Raw genomic sequence first — 24,516 nt, 5'->3', positions numbered from 1 at the left:
TGCTATAGATGTCCTTCTCCACAAACAAGTCTCGGGCTCCACAAATGCTCCTCTGGTTTGTCAACCCTTGAGCTCAACAACTGCCTTTCTGGCAACCACCTTTGTCCATCAAGTTGTTGCTCACCAAACTCCAACTTGGACATTATCACGCTGTCCTCTAGCAGACCATAAGTGCCCAATCACATCCACACTAGGTCCACTCTCACGCTACCCTCCCACAGTGCACGAGTGACCAAGTCCACGCTGTGGCATCTGCACTTAGTTAGGGCATCCCCACACTTAGGAGACCCTTACACATGGCTTCCCACAAACTCCACCAATCTGCCCTTTGCTCTGCAATAGAGGAGCTATTGCACAAATTTGGGCACATCAATATGTCCTTCACCTAGGACACCATCAACTCATCATCCAAGGGAACATTTGCAACACTCATTGCTACTGTCCTCTTGCCTTCCAATCTGATGTGTCTGCTGTCACCTTGGCTGCTTGGTAGGCCTCCCAACAATCCACGTGGGCTCCTCCAAACAACTCCTAAGGCATCCTACAAGCTGCCCATCAACTGATCCAAGTCTGGTCACTACAATGACCCAACCAGGGTTACTTGGGAGCGGGAGCGAAAACGGGGAGCGGAAGCAAAAACGGGAGCGGAAGCAAAAACGGGAGCGGGAGCGAAAACGGGGAGCAGAAGCAAAAACGGGAGCGGGAGCGACATTTTCAAAAGCTCCCTTTTTGGGAGCGAATCCCAGAGCATTTTTTATATAAGATATATTTTTTATATTTTGATGCATATATGTCAACAAAAACATGTAGAATGATGAATTAGATATAAAAAACATTAAAAACATAGATTGAACCATATAACAACAATCATCTGGAAGTTATAATCTTCATCAACCACGTCCACAAGTTAGTAACATTGTAACATACAACATATTGAGTCTCATGATTCATCAATCTTAAAGTTTCAAGCTTTCAAAATTCAATATATAACATTTATCATCATTGATCACCAAAGTTGTACTTGTAAGCTAAGTGTAACCATTACAAAAAATAATATCTAACATGAAATGAAATAAAATGAAACAACTTTCAACCTTCATAAAGCATCATATTCATAATTCATTACTAATGAGTTATAATTGCCAACTTCAAACTTAAATTGTCATATATTGTTTAAAAAATATCATAATAAATATGAAAGAGTCAATAGTTATAAAAACTACTAGAAACAAGAAAAGGCAAGTAAATCTATTATCTATTGCTTATGCTTGGGCCTTTTGCCACCACGAGAAATGTCTAATTTTTTAGTCTTGTTGGAAAATCAGAATCTTTGTCATTAATATCACCCTCTAAGCATTAATATTCAGAGGTATCTTTGTCATTACCTCTGGATCTGTATAGAGATCTTTGTCATTAATATCACCCTCTAAGCATTAACATAAGATAGAAAAAACATGGCATGTCAAGTCAAGATTTTGTTTTAGTGATGCGTACATTTTTAGGAGGGTCATGACAAAGGAGTTCGACAACCAATGTCACTAACATCAAGGTACATGGAGGGATTGGTGCTCTTGATTAAATACGAGTTCCATACCCCAATACATGACAAAATTCAATGGAAACATCGCAATCCCCCAATCCTGAAATCCTGAAAAACTGATAAGTCTGCTGGATTTTGAAATTCTACTTTCTCCATGTGAAATCCAATGAGGTCGGAACCACTCTCAAACATCCTGAGTCATTTCATGGTAATGTTAAAAATTTAAGTAAAAGGATAAAAATGAAAATTAATCTTCATTTTCATCCTTTTACTTTAAGAATTTAACATTACTATGAATCACATATCAATACTAGGGCCATAGGCTTGATCATTAAGCTGCCCCACTCAAAACTTAATTGTTTCTTTGAAAAAAAAATTGCATTTGGAACATCAACTGCAAAAAAAATTGCAAAAAAAAGCTAAACGCTCCTCAAAATTCTCCCGAAAATGCAGGGAGCGTTTTCGGGAGAGCTCTCCCGAGGCGCTCCGGAGTCGCTCCCGCTCGGAGTGCGAATTGGGAGCGGGAGCCGGGGGGGTGCTCCCCCGCAACCCTAGACCCAACACTCCTCCAAAACACTGCTCAAAATTCTGTTTAATACTGTTGTTCGTTGCTGTTCTGGTTAGGGCACTTGCTGCAGCCCTAACTCTCCTGACAGTCCCCAGGGCCCAAACAGTCCACTAAAGGGCTGCGGCACACCCTTGAAGGATTCCTCCTTAGCCATGCTGCAACCTAGGATGGATGTCAAGCCTTGATCACCTCTATGCAGCCCAGCTGTGGTGCTATGGCCTGCAGCCTAGCACAACAACACACCTGTAGCAATAGGTCCCCAAAACAACGCCCAAACAAGTTAACAACCTCCAAACAGCAGTGTTTTACCCTTCAAGCACTTGGCCTACCAGCAGTTTCCCTCGGCCTCCTCCAGCAATACTCGGACCCCTGTTCCATCCCTAAAACAGTCCCTCTGGCCTTCCTGTAGGTGTCCTCCTCTTGCTGCAGCTAGGGCATAGGCTGTCCCTTCCTCCACCGAATCCTTCTCTAGAGAAAATGTTGCACAAATGGATGCTAAAACAATATGCCATCACCCTCTTTTTATAGCCTAAAGAGGGGCTCCAACGAATAGATGAAGAGACATATATTGGCTAATTTTTATATCAAGCCTACATGACTTGAAAACCAATAATTACTTGTCAACTTCAAAAATTCATTTCTCCACTTCTACAACTCGGAATTCGACGATTCTCGAAGCGTTGGATTCTCCTTTCCGCCCTCTATCATCTCATGCCATCACATGTAGAAATGTGCTTCCAGAATTGCCCCAAACACGATTGGGTGCAAAACCCCATACTTGGGTTCCAAGCCCACAAGCCTACTTGTGGCGCTTTGACCTCCAACTCTCAAACACTAGGGCTTGGAGTACCTCCCAAGCTACACAAAAATCAACACTAAGGGCATCTCATTCATATCTAGCTGCCCGCCAGTCCCTGCAGTCAGACATGTGGGGATAGTAGACTTGAGTGCTCCATTGTAAATGTGGGGATCTGTGGGTTGGCACTGTCATCATGACAAGATGTGCCCGAGCCCTCTCCTGTAATGAATTCCCCATGGGTGCCCTTGTTATGATTCTGCTGTTCATCTCAACCAACATCTCCCTCTGCCCTTGTGCCACCTCATTCAGAACCCTCAAAAGGGTCTGGAAGGCTACATCATCTCTACTGGTATCCGCAATGTTTGTTGCTTCTATCTCCTTCAGGAACCTTCGGGCTGGGGCTGATCTGCAATTCCCTTTCTCTACTCCTGTATCTCTGCCCTTGGCAGGTTACGTTCTGCTTGTCTACTGGGGTCATAGAGAAGGGTTTTTCGCCATAGCTGGCCAGATCATGACTTGGATACCACTGTAATATTCCAAATTGAAATTTACAGCAACAATAACAAACAAATTCTAGGCATGCACGTCAAAATACACAAGAAGATGGGCCAAACAACTGAGCCATTTTATTATATTAATGGAGTGGACCACAATAGATAGAAATAGATGAACCTGGGCTTGCTACAACAAGCAAGCCAAACCTAGGTGGGATCTAGGTTGTCTAAGTGCTAACTAGGCTCCAATCCACGATCTGTGCTGGCCCATGATTTTACTGCTGCTGTTGCTAGGTGGAAAACATTATTTTTGCCCACCAAATGCTCTGAAATTTCTGAAACTTCAGCACAGGAAACTGTTGAAGAGAGCTCCCCAAATTGGCCAACGTGCCTACCCCAAAATCTCTGTAAATTCCTCTCTAAATTCTCCAGATTTCCTCCAATCCCTTTTCCACTGCGAGTTATCCTTTACCTGACCCCTGCGCAGGCCTTGCCAGTGACCCTTTGCGCATGCCCATAATGCACAATTATGCCCTCAAAATTTTCCCCAAAATCTAGCCTACAAACGCCCTCAATCTTCCAGCGAAACTCCAGGGGAGAATCCCCTCAAATTCAGGGAATTGGATTTGCCCTGTAGCTATCTCTCCCAAGGAGGGCAAGTCTGCTTCTGCACCCAGTCCACTCACAAATGGGACTAATGTTTCCTTGCAACTGCCTCCGGAACAGCCCGACAATGGTAGAGATGGGCACTCGAAGTCCACTGAAGATGGAGGTGAGATTCCCGCCCAGGATCCTCTGTGCTAAGCAGCACGAGTTGAGTTGGCCGAGCAGCACAAATGAACTGTGATTCAGATTTGAAATTCACAGAAGTCCCAAAATGGAGGCCTCAAGTTCTATTTATAATCATTGCTCCTCCTTCCTTGCAGGCTCCAAATTTGACCTTCTTCTCTCTCTCATTTTCCCTCCAAGTAGACTCTTCAAGGGAATTCAAATTCCCTCTTGGAGTGGTCCCCAGATTCCACTTTGTGATGGATTTTTCCTTTTAGCTCTAATATTTGCAGCCTTCCTTTTCTTCCAAGATTTAAGTTGATGCCACACACCCACTTTCCCTAAGTTTTTGGCCCAAAATTGTTCATCATCAATATTACACAATCTTGGAGTCGCCAAATATCTGCAGATCCTTTACTTCAAAGTAATTTGCAACAAATAATAAGGCTCATAAAGCTGAAAACTCTGCCTTGTTGTTTGATCCACCACAAGGACAAAATCTGATATGCTTCACTAAATGATTATTAACAAAAAGAACAGCACCTGCACCACACATTGGTGGACTGCCCTGGCTAACCTTGATCTGATTTTAGATCCACTTTGTTGTACCTTTTATCTTTTCATGCACTTAGGCAGATCTATAATAGAGACACTTTTAGCTTTCGTTTCTCTTGTATTATGGTACGCCATGTAATTCCAGTGGCAATCACTTTGGGTCCTTTCTAAATTATTATTTCTGTTGTGCATGTGTCTTTCATTCTTTATTTGTGGACATATAGACTGTCTTATGACATATGATGTTTGGGTATGGTGATTACACTTCTAGCTATTTACTTTGGAACATTGAGACAAAAACATGGTTTGGATTCTGGAATAAATTCAGAGGCAACTCAGTGGGAATAAGCTTACTTTTAGCAAACAAACCCCTTTTTCTTTTTTTTTTAACAAATCTGGTAGGATTGTTGACAGAATTTTGGAAATGCATGATTGGATTGTAAAAATTATAATGTTTAGGTGTGCATATGGAAATGAGCATCAGGAATCTGCATTGGACAAAAAATAGTTTTTCATTATTAAAATTAAGATTTTTCATCATCAGATCCCATCTTGCTCGTCAAAGGAAATTCTGTTTACTACTTGATTAGACAGCTCCAACGAAGTGTTCCATGCTCCATGTGTGATTAGTGGGCAGTATTTATAACATTATTTTGTACCTTTAAGGTACCATATTTGTTTACATGTAAAAATAATCCTCATTAGAAAGGAAGGGTGGGGTGGAAGGTGAGTCATAAATAATGTAATTCTTCCAGCCAACTAGCTGCCAAGGTGTTCTCACCACAAATTAGAGTGTCTATACTTGATTATATGTATTTTCTTTTTTTCTGCCTTGGATGGTCATTACTAATTAATTGGAACTGTTAATTTCCTGCACTCGGTTACCTAAGTAATGAATTACTTGTCATTCATCTTAATTCACTTAGTTTGAGGCTCCAAAATAATGGAATCACACCTTTCACTAGTATCTCTGTGCCATGTGTCTCAGATTGATCTATTATATTTTGCTTCCTAAGTGATTGAGCTGAGAGGCTCATTCTATAGCCCAGTACGAGGGGGATGTGTAATTCCATCCGTGCTCAACCTCAAGTTGACATGTGCCCCTTTAAAAGAAGAAAGAATATTCTTTAAATATAAAAAATGTTGGCTATAATAAAACCACAAAAATGAAGATACATGTTTTACTCTCGCTCTCGAGTCTTAACCATAAATCAAATATTTCGATGTCCATATGAAATATCATTATCTTATATCAACTTTATAGAGAAATAAAGTAATTAAAAAAATTATATTTTCACTTTTGAGTATGACAAAGTTGTATAAAAAATATTCCAGTACATAAATAATCTTTTTAAAAATATTTCTGTACATGACATGAATAAAGTTTTTAAATATTCATGTTGACTAATTTATTTCAATTTCAATTTGAAATTCATGCATATGTAGATGGAGAGTAAGTAAATGAATTTTTTTTTAGTGTCAATCATAAAAAAATATTTGAATAGAAGAAGAGTAATTAAAAGTAAAAAAATCCAGAGAAAGTAAATGAATTTTTTTTAGTGTTGATCATAAAAAAATATTTGAATAGAAGAGGAGTAATTAGAAGTAAAAAAATCAACTAGAAGGAGATATGTAATGCATATAATTCTGAGTATCAAATTAATACATATTATTTAAAAAATATTATTAATAATAAAAAATTCAATATGAATCATAAATAAAATATTTTAATATGGAGGGTTAATTAATATTGAAGTATATTTAAAAATAAGGGGTGGTAGGTGGGGCAGGGATATTACTCAATCCCCAGAGAATAATTGAAATCAAGTATGCTTGGGTCTAGAAGGAAAACCAACAATCAGGCTGAGATGCATGGTTTTCTTCAAGGACTTAGGATTGCTAAAGACAATGGCATCCAAGATATTATTTTTCTAGGAGACTCGCAGGTCATAATCCAATACCTCATTAAGAGAGGTAGCCCAAAGGACAGTACTCTAGCCTTAGTGGTTCAAAGAATCAGAGATCTAATCACATCCTTTCGTTCCAAAGGGTTCTTCCATGTCTCCAAAATCAACAACATGGATGCAGATTCGCAAGCAAATAGAGCTTGCTCTATGGAAGAGACCAATCTTGAAATCAACACCTTGAATTATTCCTGCCCCATCCCCTAAGAAGATATGTTCCCGAATGTCTGGTTTCTCCCTAGGATACTCTCTATGGCTCTTTGTACCCCCAAATTTATCCTATTTCCCCATTCCTACACCACTTATCCCCCTTTCCCCCTAATATTCCTCTTCCCCTCACTTGCGATGTAGTTCATTCCCCTATCCAAATACTTTGAAGAATTAGCTGATGGACTAATTGATCAAACATGTGGTTCACTTGACGTGGAAACACGGTTCTCATTTGCCAATTCCTTGGAATCGACGTTCGCTCAGAAGCATGATGAATCTCTCCGATAGTTGCACCGATGAAATTAATGGCAGAATGATTAGAATCGTGTGGATGGACAGACAAATGGGCAATAAATTTGTCCCCAGTTTGTTTCTTGCCTCATTCTCGTCTGAGTATGTTCTGTGCATTGATCGACCACCTCCAAGGCTCCATGGCACGCTAATTTGGTGATAACTCTACCTCTGATTTTCACTGTGGCGTCCAGGCATGCTTTTTTTTGGGCAGCTCTGCTAAGAGCTCTGTCTCCGGTTTCAGGCTTTGATCCTGTTGATAGTGGAATTGTGGGCTCAACACTCAGGCTCATGGGAAGTTTGGCGTAAAGGGCTCTCTATCTCTTAAACGACCTTGGCAACGCCTGGTATCTCCACCACAATCAGTCACAGACAGACGAGGGCTCCTTTATGTGAAGGAAATTCTTGGCTCCTTGATTTTTATTTGGCAACTCGTAGAAGACAGGGCTTGGATGGAAACCCCTCCAGAATAGGCTCCTATCTCGACGTTTAGAACTTTAATTCAAGTTTTCCAGAATTGGTAGAGGCTCTACCGACAACTGTTTATAGATCTTCCCCTTTCGAAGTTTAAAGGACGTCTCTGGCTCAAAGAAAGTCTGTCAATCTCGCGTCTTTAGGTTATCAGACGAATTTACTCAGCTTTGGTGACCGGAGAAGAAGTTTATTTGACCAACACAGTTCATTGCACATCTGGGGCATTGCTAGTTGGGTCACTGCATCTCAGTTTCCTCTTTCAATTTTGGGGAATTGTCTTCTTTCTTCCATCAGTCCTATTGGGCTGGCCGGACTCACTCTTTTATGAAACTTACTGCATGCAACCTCTTTACCAGTACATCAAAATGAACACTGATTCCACCTCCGAGTCTTCTTCGATACTCTGATTCCACCTTGTTCCCATTGCTTGTCAGCTCACGACGCTCTATAGAAGGCTGATTATGACTTGCAGGTCAAATTCTGCCATATGTATTACTCACAGGTGAGCATGCTGATAAAATTTTGGCTCTCCAGCATCAGATCTCAAGACTGGAAGATGAAGTGGATGCACCCAGGGTTATTATAACGAACTTCAAGCTCGGTAGAGATGCTCCTCCAGATCAAGATCGATTTCTGGATGATCCCGACAAGCGAGATATTGATTTTAATAGGCAAACAACTGAAAGTGATTAACCTACACGCAGAAGAATGCAAGCTATTGTTGTTTATAGTTCCTTTTGCAATTTTGTAAGCCTCCTGAATGGGTTTATTGTCCATCTGTTTATGTGTCAGTACTGAAAATGTAATGGGTCAACAGTCATGTAAAGGGTCCATGGTCATGTAATGGGTCTTCTGTCAAAATGTCTAAGAGACAGTTTTGAAAAAGGACAATGTATTCACCCATGTATTTGCTGCGACTGGCTGCAGACTTAATGCAAAGCTACTCATTTTTGTTAAAAAAAAAAGTGTATTTAAAAATATATTATAACAAAAAAATCATTTTAATGTGGACAATATAGTCCATAAATAAAATATTTCAAGTAAAATATTTAAATGTGTATATATTATATATGATTAAAGAAGACTATGTATACTTTATATAAAGCAATTGAATTTTTTTTTTTTTTTGGTTAAAATATTTTAAGTAGTCTCACTATTTTACATTGTGGCCCATTTTAATATATAATTTTTGGTCAATTTTGTTTGAAATCGAGAAAATATGTGTTCGAATTGCAAGTTTAAGCTGTGCAGTGCACACAACCCAAATTCTCAAGTAAATTTTGAAGACATCAAATCCATTTTATAAATGCAAAAATGCAATTTAAACAATGAAAAATTACACATGTTATATATATATATATATATAGCATAGAACAATCTTGATTATAGATCTAGTCGGTTTCCAGAGGGACCAAATCTTTTGTGTGCAAACTTTTTATTTATTTTTTTCCACTCGAAAAGAGGTTTGCACCTCAAGGGATTTGATCCTCTCGACTCTTGCTAGATCCGTGGTTAATATGGATCTACACTGGTGTTAAAATTACATAAAAGTAAGCATACCTACTGCGTTGCTGAAATTGATGAAAATATCCTATGACATTAAGTAAAGTATCCATGATCTAGATAAAAGCTTTACAACATAAACTTCTAAACTTTAACATGAACCAAATTTGAAGCAGAAATGCAAAATTTGATTAGCCAGTGTCCATAATTCCAGAAAAAATTCAATAAGATTGGTGAACCAGGTTTCTTAATGCAATCTTATGCTTACTTCTAAATAATTAGAATTTTAAAATCTCCAGTATACTTAAACAATAGACATTTTAATTCTCCGTGTTTGTCCATTTTTAATATTTATGTGTTTGTTTTTGTTCTATGATTTTCAGCATTCGTGGAACCAATTTGCAAGTGTCTCTTCTTTTGCTTATTTTCATCACTAGAGATGGTCCTTTAGATAATATTCATTTACAGGATCTTTGTACACTATGTAAACTACAAAAGACCCACTGTCCAAAGTGCAGTCATTTGGAAGATGCAGTTTCCTTCCTTAATATTACATCTGCAAATGATGTGTGCGTGATGCACAACTGCAAGCGAATTGTGGCAACCTGTGAGGAAGCAATCTCTGAGAAAACTATTTGGTAAAAAGGCCTAACTGCTAAGTGCATTATTAATTTATAAAACTGGCTAATGGTATGGTGGATTATCAGTTGCATTGTTGTCATGGGTACTTCAAACAATGTGGTTGATTTTGGTTAAAGTTTTGATTGAAAAAGAAGGCAACTGAAACATGCCAAGTAATGGTGTATTCTTTAATGTTTCCAAATGCTGTTTGTCATATGCCTGCCAACATAATGCATGGGACCTATCAAAATAAATAAAGTTGTAGTGATTGAACTAAAGGAGGGTTTGGTTATTCGGATCTTGATATCTTTGTTTGATTCTTATTTCATCTAATTTTGTGTTGTAATATATGGCAATGGAAAAATTTTGTTGAAACTGTAACTGAGGGTAACCCGTCAAGCTTTGCCGTTGGTGGGTATGTACCAGCAATAGTGATACGCTACCAACAATAAGAGTGCAAGTACAATTTCCACAGACTCAATATCAAATGTGGGGAACTAGTGGCTGCAAGGTAGTTGACAGTGCAGAAGCATGGTGGGGCTATGGCAGACTATCATAATCCCTAATAGGCCTTGATTATGAACAATCTGCAGGGCAGATGTACTTATCCCAGGCCACAACCATATTTTTTTCTTAACAAATGCTTATAAAGATGAATCTGGTTGGCATCTGCATTCCAAGTTCGAGACAATGAAACTTTAGGTACTATTTTTGCAGTCTGGGGTTTAACTATGAACCCAAACCAAAACCTACCATGACCAAAAACAGAGTAGTGTTCATACTCCATAGAGTCTTCATATTATCAACCTCCTACTTGCCATCTCCACTGTATTGATGCTAAAATTGGCAACTAGGGCCAAACTCCATGTGGGTCACCTTATTTATGGCAGCTGGTATTTTTCTTGGATTTCTCTCTCCGAGAGGTGTAGGATTGATCTAAAGATCATCTGATTCTAACATGTATTTATGGAGATATGAATTTATTCATATTATTGACAATTTGTCAAGGTCGGCCAGCAAGTTAAACAAGTCATTTTCACCCCCAACTTAATCTCAACGTTGCATATAAATGGAGGAGACGTCATGGCATTATTTCACCATCTCATCCTCACACATCTATCTCTCCTCTCTTGATTTGGGTACGCAGATCTGGGCATCTCTCTCACACGTGCGAAGGATGAAGGAGGACATTCTGTTTAGGGCAGCGTTGACCTAGTTTGATCGAGGTGCAGAAGTGTTGTTTTGATAGCGGTAAATTGCTGTTAAGCATAGAACGTACCAAAATTTAAAATGGTATCAGAGGTAAGGTGAAGACAAATCCCAAGCAAGAGTGAAAGAGCAATCACCGAAGACAGTTGGACAAGGACAAGGCTCAATGGGTTCCTCATCCCACTTCCCAGTTGAAGACAAGCTCCGTGAAAACTCTGACTATCACGGATGGAAGATGTCTCTTGATCTGACATTGGAAGAACAAGAAGTGTTGGATTATGTGAAGGGTAGAATCCTCGAGGCTCCATCAAATGCACCGATTGTTACAAAGAGCAAGTTCAACAAGGTTGAAGTCAAAGCGAAGAAGATTATCAGAGATTCCATTGACAAGTATCTGGTGGCCTACATCTCCGATTTGAACACCTCCAAGGAGATCTATGATAGATTGGTAAGCATGTTCAAGGTTAGTGATGCAAATCAAATTTTATTTCTCAAATAAGTAAAGGATATTAAGAAGGGCAAAGACGAGGATATTCAATCCTACTTCTTAAGACTCACTGAGATCAAGAATGATCTTCTTGTGATTGGAGAAATCATATCTGATAGGGAACTTACTATCACTACCCTTGGAGGGCTTCCACTCGAGTGGTATATATTTAGAACCACTATTCTCAATAATGGTTGAATTCTAGAGTTTGAAGAATTGATGTCGAGATGCATTCAAGAAGAAACAAGAATGGTGGAGAAAGAAATGCCTTTTAATAAAGGCAACCCTACTACATTCTCTGCTCATGCCAAAAGGAGAAACAATGCAAGGACTAAAGGTCATGGAAAGCCTGGATCTAAGGGAGGAAGGAAAGGCAAGTGCTTTGCTTGCAATAAGTTTGGCCACTATGCAAGGGAGTGTCCAAATAGAAGGTACACATCACATGATGATGATCACAATCATTCCAGGGGCAACTTCAACAACAATGGTCGGAGGAATGACAAGTACAATGGCAAAGGAAAAAGGAATGCGGGACATCAAGGAAATGGTCGACCCTCCAAGAAAGAAAGAAGTTGAATAGGTATCAGGGATACTTGACCATTATGAGCACTATCATTCAAAATGAGCCCACATCATTCAAAGAAGCCGTGAAGCATCAAGTATGTAAGGATGCTATGAATGAAAAATACAAGTCCATTTTGAAGATTGGAGAATGATGTCAGGGATGTGGTCCCTAGACCCCAGAACAAATCGGTTGTCACTTCTAAGTGGCTCTACAAAATCAAGCATGGAGCTGATGGGAGTGCAGAAAAGGACAAGGCTCGCTTTGTTGCTTGAGGCTTCTCTCAAAAGGAAGGTGTAGATTACGATGAGATATTTGCACCTGTTGTCCGATATACCACCATCTGCTCGATCATAGCCCTTGCTGCTTCGCAAGGATGGAACCTACATCAGATGGATGTCAAGACCGCTTTCTTGCATGGTTTAATTAAAGAGGAAGTCTATGTGGAACAACCCGAGGGGTTTGAGGTTCATGACCGGGAATCTCATGTATGCAGGTTGAAGAAAGCTCTCTATGGGTTGAAGCAAGCACCCCGGGCTTGGTATGAGAGGATTGATAACTATCTGATGAAGTTGGGATTCACTAGGAGTGAAGTCGATTCGAACCTTTACTTTAAGGTTGAAGATGATAGACCTCTCATACTGGTGCTTTATGTGGATGACCTCTTTTTGATTGGTGCAGACCCTCTCATTCACAAATGTAAGAGGGAGTTGGCTTCCGAATTTGAGATGAAGGACCTAGGACTGATGCACTACTTCTTAGGGTTGGAAGACTGGCAAAAGCCAGGAGAAATTTTCCTATCTCAAGGAAAATATGTTGTGAAGATATTGGAAAGATTTGTGATGGTGTACTGCGAGCCTGTGACTACCCCGATGGAGCTTAACTTTAAGAAGTTATGCGGTAGTGCTGTTGGACCTGAATTGGGAAATGCTTCTGAGTATCGTCAACTCATAGGAGCACTGATGTTCTTGGTGAACTCCTGTTCGGATATATGTTTTGCAGTTAACATGTTGATCCAATATATGGTTGAGCCTCACCACATACACTGGATTGGTGCCAAGAATCTTTGAGATATCTTCGGGGCACAATCACTCATGGAATGAGATACACAGCCGGAGATGTGAGACTGCATGGTTATTCTGATGCTGATTGGGCAGGCAGTGTGGTGGATCGCAAGAGCACTTCTAAGTGCTGTTTCTCTTTGGGTTTTGCTTCGATATCCTGGATGAGCAGGAAGCAGAAGTCAGTTGCTTTGAGCACCGCTGAGGTCAAATACATAGCTGCAAGTATGGCCTCCTGTGAAGCTGTCTGGTTGAGGAAGCTCTTCAGTGAGCTATTTGGACACGTGCTGGATACCACCGCGATCCTCTACGAGAACCAGAGTGGGATCCGATTATCAGAGAATCTTGTATTTCATGATCGCTCCAAGCACATAGACATCAGGTACCACTTTATCCGGGATATGGTACAACGAGGAGCAATAAGGCTCCATCACATTGGGTTTGATGAGCAGGTTGCCGATATTCTGTCGAAGCCCCTGGGAAAGGTCAAATTCTTGACTTTTCGAGAATGACTAGGAGTCGTGGAGAGACCCTCTTCTAAGGGTCTTGTATGATATATTGAGCTCTGTGAGCTCCGGGGGGTTTGGGGTGCTTCTTGGAGCGATGAGCAACCATAGGGTGAGTGGTTCGACCTTCCCCTAGTGGTTTGCTATGTAGGCAGGATGAGTGGTTCATCCTTTTCCTGCTGAGACACAATCATAAGGTGAGTGGTCTAGCCTTCCCCTAGTGATTTGTTGTGTACAGGGTGAGTGGTTTAGCCTTTCCATGTGATACCCCATGGCGACATGTAGGTAGGATGAGTGGTTCATCCTTCTCGTGCTGAGACATCCTACCCATGCAATCTGGGACTCATGGGAAGTACCTCTCATCTGGCCAATGAGTAGGGAAATGAGGATAGGGACCATAGAACTATCCATGGATGCATTGTGTACTACTGTACTCCTTATGCTAGGATGATATTGATCTGGGATCAATTGGAACTAACTTCGGGTCAGTAAGAGTGGTAGAGTGGTATGACACACTCTCTTCATTGGAACTGACTTCAGGTCAGTAAGAGTGGTATGAGACACTCTCTTTTATTATCTGGGACTGAATTTGGGTTAGTAGAGAATGGTATGATACATTCTTGATCACTTCTTCTTCATGGTTTAGCAGAGCAGTGCATTGTTGATAGAGATAGTACCCTTTGGCAGATAGATTAGCAGATGGAGTTCTCCCTAGTTGAGAGGGAGCATTAAAATTGGCAACTAGGGCCAAACTCCATGGGGGTCACCTTATTTATGGCAGCTGATATTTTTCTTGGATTCCTCTCTCTGAGAGGTGTAGGATTGATCTAAAGATCATCCGATTCCGACATGTAATTATGGATATATGAATTTATTTATATTATTGACAATTTGTCAAGGTCGGCCAGCAAGCTAAACAAGTCATTTTCACCCCCCTCTTAACCTCAATAAAGGAGGAGACCTCATGGCATTATTTCACCATCTCATCCTCAGACATTATCTCTCCTCTCTTGATTTGGGTACGCAGATCTGGGCATCTCTCTCACACGTGCGAAGGACGAAGGAGGACATTCTGTTTAGGGCAGCATTGACCTAGTTTGACCGAGGTACAGAAGTGCTGTTTTGACCGCACTGACTAGCGTTGACCTCTTCTTGTTTGTGGATTGGGTGTGGCAGCTTCTTCTTGGCAGGCCGCAGTTCTGGACAGCCACTTTGACCCTACTTTGACCTTGCATTGACCAATGTTGACTGTCCTAGGGCTGGCCGTAGGCTTGACTGCAGTTGACCAATGTTTGACTGGGATTTTCGGACAGTTTTGGGCTGATACATCTTGCTGTGGGAGGCCGAGTTGACTGAGCTTTGACCGAGCTTGATTTGAGGTCAAATCTGTTCTGTTTGATTAGAGTTGACTTTTTTGGTTAGGGTTTGCTGTTGCTGTCATAAAATATCAAATTTGTATATTTGTACTCTCTATCTCTCTCTGCTGAACTATTGAAGAATATAAGAAGAATTGATCAAGGGTTTCCCCACATTGGGGTTTGTCTCTCGCTGGTGCCACATCTTGTGTCCTCTTGTCTTGGCTTGTCTTCTACTGTTTATGTTTATGTTCTATCTGCATTTTACTATTATGCTGATGTGATTGCTAATCTGGATATTGATATCGGGTTAATAAGAAAATTGAAGTAAATTGCTTAAGCATAGAACATACCAAAATTTAACAATTTAACCAAGAACACTTTCAGAATGAAGCAGGCCATGGAGGATATGGTATCATAGGGCAAGACAGCTTGATGTGTTGCAAGTTGCAACTAATCCAAACACCACAGAGAATGAACAGCCATCTTTCATAGCAGATGCCACAAGTCTAGTCCTCCATGCTGGTGAGGCTTGAAGAGAAACATGACTCCAGTTTTACGTTCCATTACCTTCACAAGCCTCATGGTGACCAAAAGCCTCATTCTTTCTCACCAACTCACGAGACACACTGTAGCTGGTGTAGTCCAACATGCCATACCATTAACCAGATAGACCTTGATTCGGGTTTGGAATGGCAATACCATCAACATCTGTTAGATGACTCGTCTACATTGTCTTCTTCTAGGCATATTGCTTTATCATTCAACTGCAGGGGTCCTATTGGGTTTGGGACTGGCTTGAAGGAAGCTCATGAAGCACGAGGATGTCCATCCACCTACATTTGCTTATCCATTTTTTATGCATTACTTACATTTGCTTATCCGCTTCTAATGAATATTTCTGTTCTTTTCTGAAATGGCATACAGTCACCGTATTTTGGGTTGTACATCTCCTATATATATATTGTGACCATAGTACCATGTTCGAAAATTTTGGAATGTATGTTGACAGAAAAAGTTAAACTAATGGATAAATTTTGCAAGGATGGTGATTGTCAATGGTTGAAAACAATTTAGTGCACATGACATGGTTTGTATCTCTTTAATATGAGCAAAAGGGGATTCTGCAGATAGCCTTTTTTTATGAATGAAGTGAGATCCTGATTCCATATGTTTTCATAAGAAATAGAAGATTCTGATTTAGCATGCTTAGTAGCAAAATGCTCAAAAAGCCAAGTGAACGCAATCAATTCTGAGAGTATGTTTTTGGGATTTTTTGCAGTTGTTTCAGCGACAGGCTATGGAATGATTGAATTTGCTAAGTACAATGCATTTCCTGCCATTGCGCATATTGCGGGGCTAGGTTGGGACTATGCAATTCCGCGTGTTTCTGATTTGGAAAGGAGGGCTCACATGGAACTTTCGAAGCTTAGACTTGGGTCCTCGTTACAATGGAATAAACATGGCAAAAGTTCAGCGGTTACAATCAAAGATCAGCTGGGTAGCTTAAGACAATGTTTATTAGAGCATGCACCAAGAGCCATGGGCTCTTTTACGTTTGGTGGGCCACGGGTTTCTTCACTTCCTCAAATTGTAGACAAACCGAGTTCATCAGAGAGCAAGGACACAGAGACCAAATAAGGTTGGTTTGTAAAGCTTTCTTTTGATAGACAGATCAGCTTGTTGGTTTGGAAAGCTTTCTTTTGATAGACAGATCAGCTTTCTTTTTCATTTGAAAGAATTGTGTTACAGTATCAGCCTCTTTCAAGTTTTAACTGAGTTTTTTAATTGGAAATAGTCATCCTTTACTCAATGCTTTTCCTTGCATTAAATGTTCTCACATTTAATTTGTGGCAGTGAAATAAAGGTAAATAGGAAAAGTTTCAGTGTACTCTTATTAATATTTTATGATTTCAGCTCTGAGCCTTGTCTGATTACTTAATATATATATATATATATATATATATATATATATATTCTTCTTCTAAAGAACCAATCAAAATATTCCCAAGTCCTACAGTTAGGAACAGAACTTGTCGAAAAGAAGGAATATCATATGACAGTTATTTCCAAGGTACCTCCTATGTATTTGCCCTCGGTTATCTCCCGTCCCTGGCCAACCTTTTGCCAACTGATTGCCAGATCTTCCCCAGGGTTTTGTTATCAATTCCTGTAAAACTCCATTCTTGTCCTTGTTTATGCGTCTGATCGTCTCCCCTTTAAAAATTTTGTTGCTCATCCTTTTTCAAACTCGTATCTTGATTGAATCTACACTTTCTTTTGAATGCTAAATATAGCTTTAAACTGACATCTCTATCCTAATTTCTGGCCCATCCTTCTGGAATTCTGTGATGTCTGTTCTATACATTCTTCAAACTTCAGACAGTCAACTAGAAGTTTCTGCTTCCCTGCAACTCGCTCAAAACTCTGCTAAGTGCAGCGAATTATATTTTCACTTTCAAGACAGAGCGGGGTGCAGTAGACTGGTGCAATGTTTTTGTTTACAAGAAATTTTGATTAGGTGCAGAACAGCTTATGAGTCCTGGTCTTTGTGAAACTATGGTGTGTTGTGCTGCTTTTTCACCGCTGGTGGATTGACCATTTTGCGGATCCTCTCAGAGATTTGAGATGCTTTTGTTCAACACTTGCTGTGTTGATGGTTACTACTTGATGAATATTTTCAAAACCTTGGTTAAACATTATTGATTTACTGACTAATCAGTGTATGTGCATAAATATCACAGTTCAACTCTTCATTGGGCTGAGAGAAGCAAGGGGTTCTACAACTTGATGGAGGAGTGATCTTCAACACTTTGTGCAGACTAAAAATGAAACAAAATAATGGACCTTTAATTTCTCTTAATTATGATAACCAATAAACGCGACTAAGCATTTATCTTACATAGTATAAATAAACTGACGAGTGACATGACATGACATGGGATATGGAGTACACATGGATATGAGTATCCACAATGGGAAACATTGGCCTGAAAACATGACATTGATCCACATTATATATATATGAATTATAAATAAAAAATATGTATAATTATAAATAAAAATATATCTATATATATATGAATGATAAATAAAAAAAATATAATTATAATTAAAAATAAAATATAGATACAGAAAGTTATTTTCTTTAAGAAATTAAAACATTTATAAAATATTAATGTAATTAGCTATTATAACAAATATGAACTTAAATTGCAACTAGGGGTAAATATTTGATATTATGTATAGGATTAAGGATAGGTGCTATTTGTAAGTACATGACCTTTTAATTGGAGCCTGAGTGATGACTAATATGGGATATTGGTTTACATATAAATGTTATATAGGCTGAAACTGCCTTCTTATCTTGGAATAAGACTTAGATTCATTTTCTTTGAACGTAAGGAAATGGGGTAATGGCTCAAGACGTAGAGGTATCTAGCATGAATGAAAGTTTAACTCCTTCAGAATCACTAATGAGTAATTTTAGGTGGCATGACTTTCCTTGAATAACAATGATGAGTTAGCGTGCATTCACTGATAGTAGCCAATAATGGGTGACCTCATTATCGGTGAACAATTGAGTTATGATAGATTTTTCCACCATCAAGAAAAAAACAAGATAACAAAATAAACAAAAACAATGATGATCAAACACACAAGAAATTAGAATGTTCAATACACATTACCATAAAATACAAGTTTAGAATTTAGAATCATAAATTGGAATTTTCTCACTAGACCATTTGATGTGATCGAAATCAAAATGTATTACATAGAAATGGAGTATTACTATAGGTGGGGATGCTAATGGAAGATACAAAAAAGTGTAGATACTAGAACTATAGATGGAAGAATATCATAGCTTGTTATTGTCAGTGGTCCTCCATATTAAAATCTTCAAATCACCGCAATTGTCACTACTCTCTCCTCCATCCTCCCCCTCTATATCCTATCTAATATCTTAATTTGTTGGTGTGTAGGATGGCCTCCTTAAGAGGATCATCATCATCAAAAGTACCAATTCTAGCATTGGCTCATTAAGATTCAAGTTGGCTAATACCAACTTAACACTGCTATCTAAACCCATATCATCAAGAAACACATATTTTTCAACCTTGGTGTTTGTCACATTTAGGGCACATTTGAGACGTGTTTGACATGTGGGATACAAACATAGAGCCCTTGAGGAACATGTCTTGTTACTTAGTGTTTATACAAACAACTACTATAGTTATATTATCATGGATACATTTCAATTTTAGATTTATTATCAATTATTATAGTTAAGAGGGTTAGAAAAATATTGAGGGGTTAATATAGATATCTCTGGTTCCACTTTTATTTATGTGGATTGCTTGCCAGTGAAATTTCGTGTAGTGCTTATAAATCAATGTATTATCGTACCAATATAGATAAATCTTAACCACAAATCTGGCAAGTGCAGAGAGGGGTCAAATTTCTTGAGGTGCAAACTTTGTTAACTTGAAAAAATGTTTGCACCTTGAGAGAATTGATCCCTCTCAACATTTTATAGATCCATGGTTAAGATGGATCTATCCTGGTTATATATTTATATATATTCAATACCTTGAAAGTTCATTTTGGGACTTGGATTGTGTAGATTACGCAACTTAAACTTGCAATTCCAACAAATATTTGTTGAAATTCATAAAATTGATCAAAATACATATCTTAAAAAGAGCCAAAATGTAGAATAGTAAGACTATTTGAAATAATTTAGCCATAAGAATTTATTTTTGTCAATTGTTTTATATAATATATACATCGTTTTTTAACCATATATAATTTATACATAGTTCACATTGAAATATTTGACTTAACATTGACATTGAAATATTTTATTTGTGAACCACGTTGTCCACATTAATATTTTTTTCTTATTATTAATATATTTTTAAACACACATCAATATTACTTAACCAATACTTTATTTATGACTTACATTAGTTGAGAGTGAAAGTGAAATACTTTTACCACATCTCCTTTATATTAGGTTGTAATATCAATAAACCACAGATCTAGCAAGCACTAAGAGGGATCAAATTTCTTAAAGTGTAAATTTCTTTTGGAGTGTAAAACTTGAAAAAAAGTTTGCACCTTGAGAGATTTGATCCTTCTTAGCGTTTGATAAGTCCATGATTAAGATGGATCTATCTTTCTTTTTAACAAGGTTGGTTGTGTTATATTAATTCCAAAAAGGGAAGGCATAAGCCTTGATACATAGTAATTTTACCAGAGATCTGAACTAATCTCGAAGAGTATTGTTTTCCTCCTTTTACATATAACCAAAGATTACTTGATTTTCCTACCACATTGATCTTATAGTCCCTAACAAACTGCTTAAGGAGAAACAAAAATCTGCAATTCATAGTTGATGACTAAAGGTCAGAAATTGAAAATATAATTTGCTGGATGGAAATAACCGATCACTGATTCTCCCTTTGTTGAGAAATACTGTTTTGTTCATTTGGATTTGCTCCCTCATTGAGCTTTTTCCATCCGACATATCGTGCTGATCTTTGGATTGATCTGTTAAATAGAAAATGAAGCCATGGACAAATGAGAACCGGTCTTTCCGATTGATGAACACTGAATTCGCTTGAACCAACGCTTCCTTGACAACTAAGTGACGGGGATAAGAAATGAAGTCCGGAGGAGTAAGGAAGCAGAGAATAAGAACAACGAAAGATTCATAAGAAAGGGAAGACAGAAGGGGATCAAGGAAGAGCGCTGAGGAATGTGCAGGGGAGAAAGGAAGGAGAGGGAGGTAAGGGGATCGAGAAGAGGAGCACAACAAGTCAGAGAGGAAACCAAAGAAGAAAGGCAGGAGGAGAAACACGGGTATCTAGTGAATCCAGAAGCTAACGATCATGAAGAGAACAGAAAGAAGAGAAAAGGGGTTCGAGGAGAAAAGCATAAAAGCTTGGAAGAAGAGGATTAGACAAAAGCATTGAGCATATTGGGAGGGGGGAAATAACAGAGATTCATGGAATGTGTCTGACTGAGAATTGTCTATTGACTCTTGATTCTCCTTGATGTCTGAGACAGGCATTATTTTCCATCTCATCAACTCGTCCATTGTTCTCCCTTAATACATGATAATAAGAGATCTCACCTAGATTCCTTGTGTGATTTTGAATTCTGGAAATTATCTGACCGAGGCCCGCATTGGAGGGGATCATCTTTTTAATCATTTGCTGAATAAGGATTGCAGAATCACCAATTATTATTGGATTTGTGATTTTGAGCTCCCTTAGAATTTGAACTCCTAGCAGAAGGCCATAAGCCTCAACTCTATTGTTTGAGGCTTGACCCAAACCCCACTCGAAGGAAGAGATTTCAATTCCGTTACAATCTATGATGATACTCGGCTCTAGCACGAACAGGATTAGATTTTGAGGCCCCATCAAAAAACAAGCATGGCCTCGTTTGGGAGTCAATCTAGTCTTTGAAGTCCTAATTTTTGAGGCGAATCTTCCATCTAACATGGTTGATAATTTTTTTTGTATAGGGGGATATAGAGGGATTCAGTCTATTGCGAAGCCCAACCACTGTTTCTCTTCAATTTGCAGAGAGTTGAGATCCATTTTGTTGTTACCCTTTGAAAGAATAGATTCTATCATCAAACTCCAAGTTTTAGCCATGATTTTCTTATTGTTAGGCTTTTTATTTTGAAAGATGGCTTTGTTCCTTGCCAACCACAAGTGCGAACATAAAAATGCTGAAAGATTTGTCCAGAAGCGCTTCAACAAACCTTTGTTTTTGAAAGTATGAGGGTAAGAGGATTTCCAGTTGGCGATAAAATATGAAATGTTGAGGCTGGGATTAATGTGAGTGAGAAGAGGACTAATTATCTCACACCAACAATTTCTTGAAAAATAGCAGGATAAGAAGAGATGTTGGATTGTTTCTTCAGCCAAAGAACAAAAAGGGCAAATAGAGGGTCCTCGCTTCTGAGGTTGTCCGCAGTGAGAATCTTACATTTTAGCATTGTCCACATGAATATTTTTATTTTAGGAAGAGATTCAACTTTCCAGACCGTTCTCCAAAGGGGCCAGGTGGGAGATTGCTGATTATCTTCTTGCATCTTGGCGTATCCAGTTTTCACTGTATATTCTCTTCCTGATGGATTCCATTTGAGCCATATTTTTGCTCAAAATTGATAGGAGCTGATCCCTCAAGTAAACCCAACAAAAGGTTTTTTTGATGGAGAAGATCAAGGGGGACAACAAGGATCTTCTAACCGTCCCAAGAGTTTTCTTGTCAATTCGAGGAGGAGATTTGATGCAGAGTTGTGATGCCCAAGTTTTGAAGCCACCGAATAATGTTTTTGATTTCTGGAAAGGAGGAAAGTGAGTGAATGACAATAATATTGTCATTCTAGATATTAATGTCCTTGCCTCCTTCAGGGACTCTGGATGTATTATCTCTGATGGAAAAAGTTTTTTTGCAAAGTTTCCATATATGAGAGCAAGGTCTATTACGGATTTGAACAGAAAGGGGATGACAATGAGGAGCATTAATGTATTTGTATTCCAGAACTTGTTTCCACCAAGAGGTCTTGCTAGAGAGGAGTCTCCAAATGATTTTGGCTCCTAAAGCAAGATTCATTAGGCCGGGATGCCTTATTGCTATTCCTCCTTTTTCATAGGCTGATGTGACTTGTTTCCAATTTATGAGACTGAAATTTTTTGTCTCATTTTTTCCTCCCCGCCAAAGGAAATTTCTAGTGATTATCTCAATTTGTTTTTGAACCCTGACTGGAGCTTGGAGAATGGAAAATTGATATAAGGGGAGAGCAGAAAGTACAAACTTGATCAAGATGGTTCTCTCGGCTAGGTTAAGCCATTGCGTACCCCATTGCTTTATTTTTCTCTTCAATTTTTCTAATGCGTCTTCCCAAATCTCAGCTTTCAATGAGCCATTTGAGATTGGAATTCCCAAATATTTAAAGTGTTTCCAATTCAGCTTGAGAGGAATGCCAAAAATCTGTGAGATACTCTGAAGGACCCTGATGGGGGCATTCCAACCGTAGATACAACTCTTGAGCTTGTTGATGGAGCCTCCTGATAATTCCATAAATTGATCTAGAATTATTTTAAATCTTCTGGCTACAATGCAAGATGCTCCTCCCATGAGAAGTGTATCGTCAACAAATTGTGAATGGTTCATATTTTTTGTTCCTCTGTTGAACTTGTTGGAAAAGTAACTATGTTCGGTCTTCTATAATGTACTTGAGTCATCATGTAATGTACTAATTACTATTATTATTGTGACTTATTATTATTATTATTATTGTGACTTATTATTATCATTATTATTATTATTATTATTGTGACTTATTAAAGCATGGGTTTCATGCTTGGGTCACCATGTTTTACGTCAAAGTCCCCATTGAGGACTTCTAGGATTTATTTTGAGTCTATAAAATTATTATACATTTAAAGAGACCCTTCTCGGGCTTTTGAATCATGTAAAAAGGTTAAGTATTGAGTCAATTATGAATTATGGAACCTGCACACCATGTCAGCCTAACGGAAGATCAAGTCGGCCTAAGACCCTATTCGACCCCACAAGAAGCCTGTAAAAGGAGGGACATCGTATTCATTTGGAGCATCACTCCTCATTGAGTTTGAATTCTCTCTACTGGGCAGAAGTGCAAAATCTTGTTGCTGGGCATAAGTGCGAAGTGGGTAGCTGGGAAAGTCTGTTGCTGGGAATCCAAAGTGAATGCGAGTTTGGGTGAGTCTGAGTCAAGGAAAATCGAAAGTTTGGTGGTGGTCTCTCTTTATTTCGTGCTCTGGATTGGGAGATCGAAGTCTTCCAAGTTGGATTGCTGCTAGAAAGTTGTTAGTTGCTGCTAGTTGCTGCAGAGTCGAAGTTGCTGGGTAGAGGTCAATCTCCTGGAGGTTGACTTGGTGTGGAGGGAAGGTCTGGTCTTGGTCTAGGGTGAAGAGTCTCAAAGAATACTGTTGAAAGGAAGAATTACTTTGACCGAGTTTTCCCCACGAAGGGGGTTTTGCCCTAGCATGTGCCTACATCTTGTGTTCATTGTTTTATGTGCTGCTGCTTTTGGTAATTTCTTGATGAACTAAAGAAAGAAGATATAAAGAATCGTAATAACAAGAAACATCACAAATAATTATCAAGATCAAGAAAATATTTACTGCCTTTCTGATTTTCCAACAGAACTGAATCCCTGCTATAAGTCCCTTTTGTCTGCAATTTTCCAAATTTCTGCTGAAAGTCTCTGCCATCATAATGAAAAGAAAAGGACAAATTGGGTAGCCTTGCCTGAGCCGTTTGGTGCTTTGGAAAAAATTACCAGCTCTCCCATTGATTAGAGGAGTGATCCAAGGCCTGTGGATGTAAGCTTTTATGAGGTCGATGAATTCATTTGCAAATCCGAATTTGTGAAGGACTATTAGAAGAAAGGAGTGTCTAACCCTGAATAAATCCTTGCTCTCTTCTAGTTTGGCTTGAGTGGATGGCTTCTTGGATTAGGAGAATGTTGTCAACAAGTTG

At 38.8% G+C, this 24,516-nt stretch overlaps 1 protein-coding gene across 3 annotated transcripts in view; it reads left to right on the top strand.

The window, feature by feature from the left end:
* The window catches only part of LOC149225970 (Putative membrane lipoprotein), a 91,309-nt gene that overhangs the window by 22,646 nt on the left and 44,147 nt on the right, over positions 1–24,516 (top strand). For all 3 annotated transcript variants that reach the window (XR_016247707.1, XM_089377353.1, XM_089377354.1), the window contains exon 3: positions 16,250–16,609. Coding sequence is in view for 2 of the 3 variants with exons in the window: in XM_089377353.1 (XP_089233479.1) it covers positions 16,250–16,608 (359 nt within the window). In the remaining variant the exon portion in view is untranslated. The remainder of the gene's footprint in view (positions 1–16,249; positions 16,610–24,516) is intronic.

The sequence above is a fragment of the Pinus tabuliformis genome, chromosome J, assembly GCF_031772625.1.
Source record: "Pinus tabuliformis cultivar Carrire ecotype Pingquan chromosome J, CPIR1, whole genome shotgun sequence".
In the NCBI taxonomy this organism is placed as follows: domain Eukaryota; kingdom Viridiplantae; phylum Streptophyta; class Pinopsida; order Pinales; family Pinaceae; genus Pinus; species Pinus tabuliformis.
This window is presented reverse-complemented; position numbering and strand designations above follow the sequence as displayed.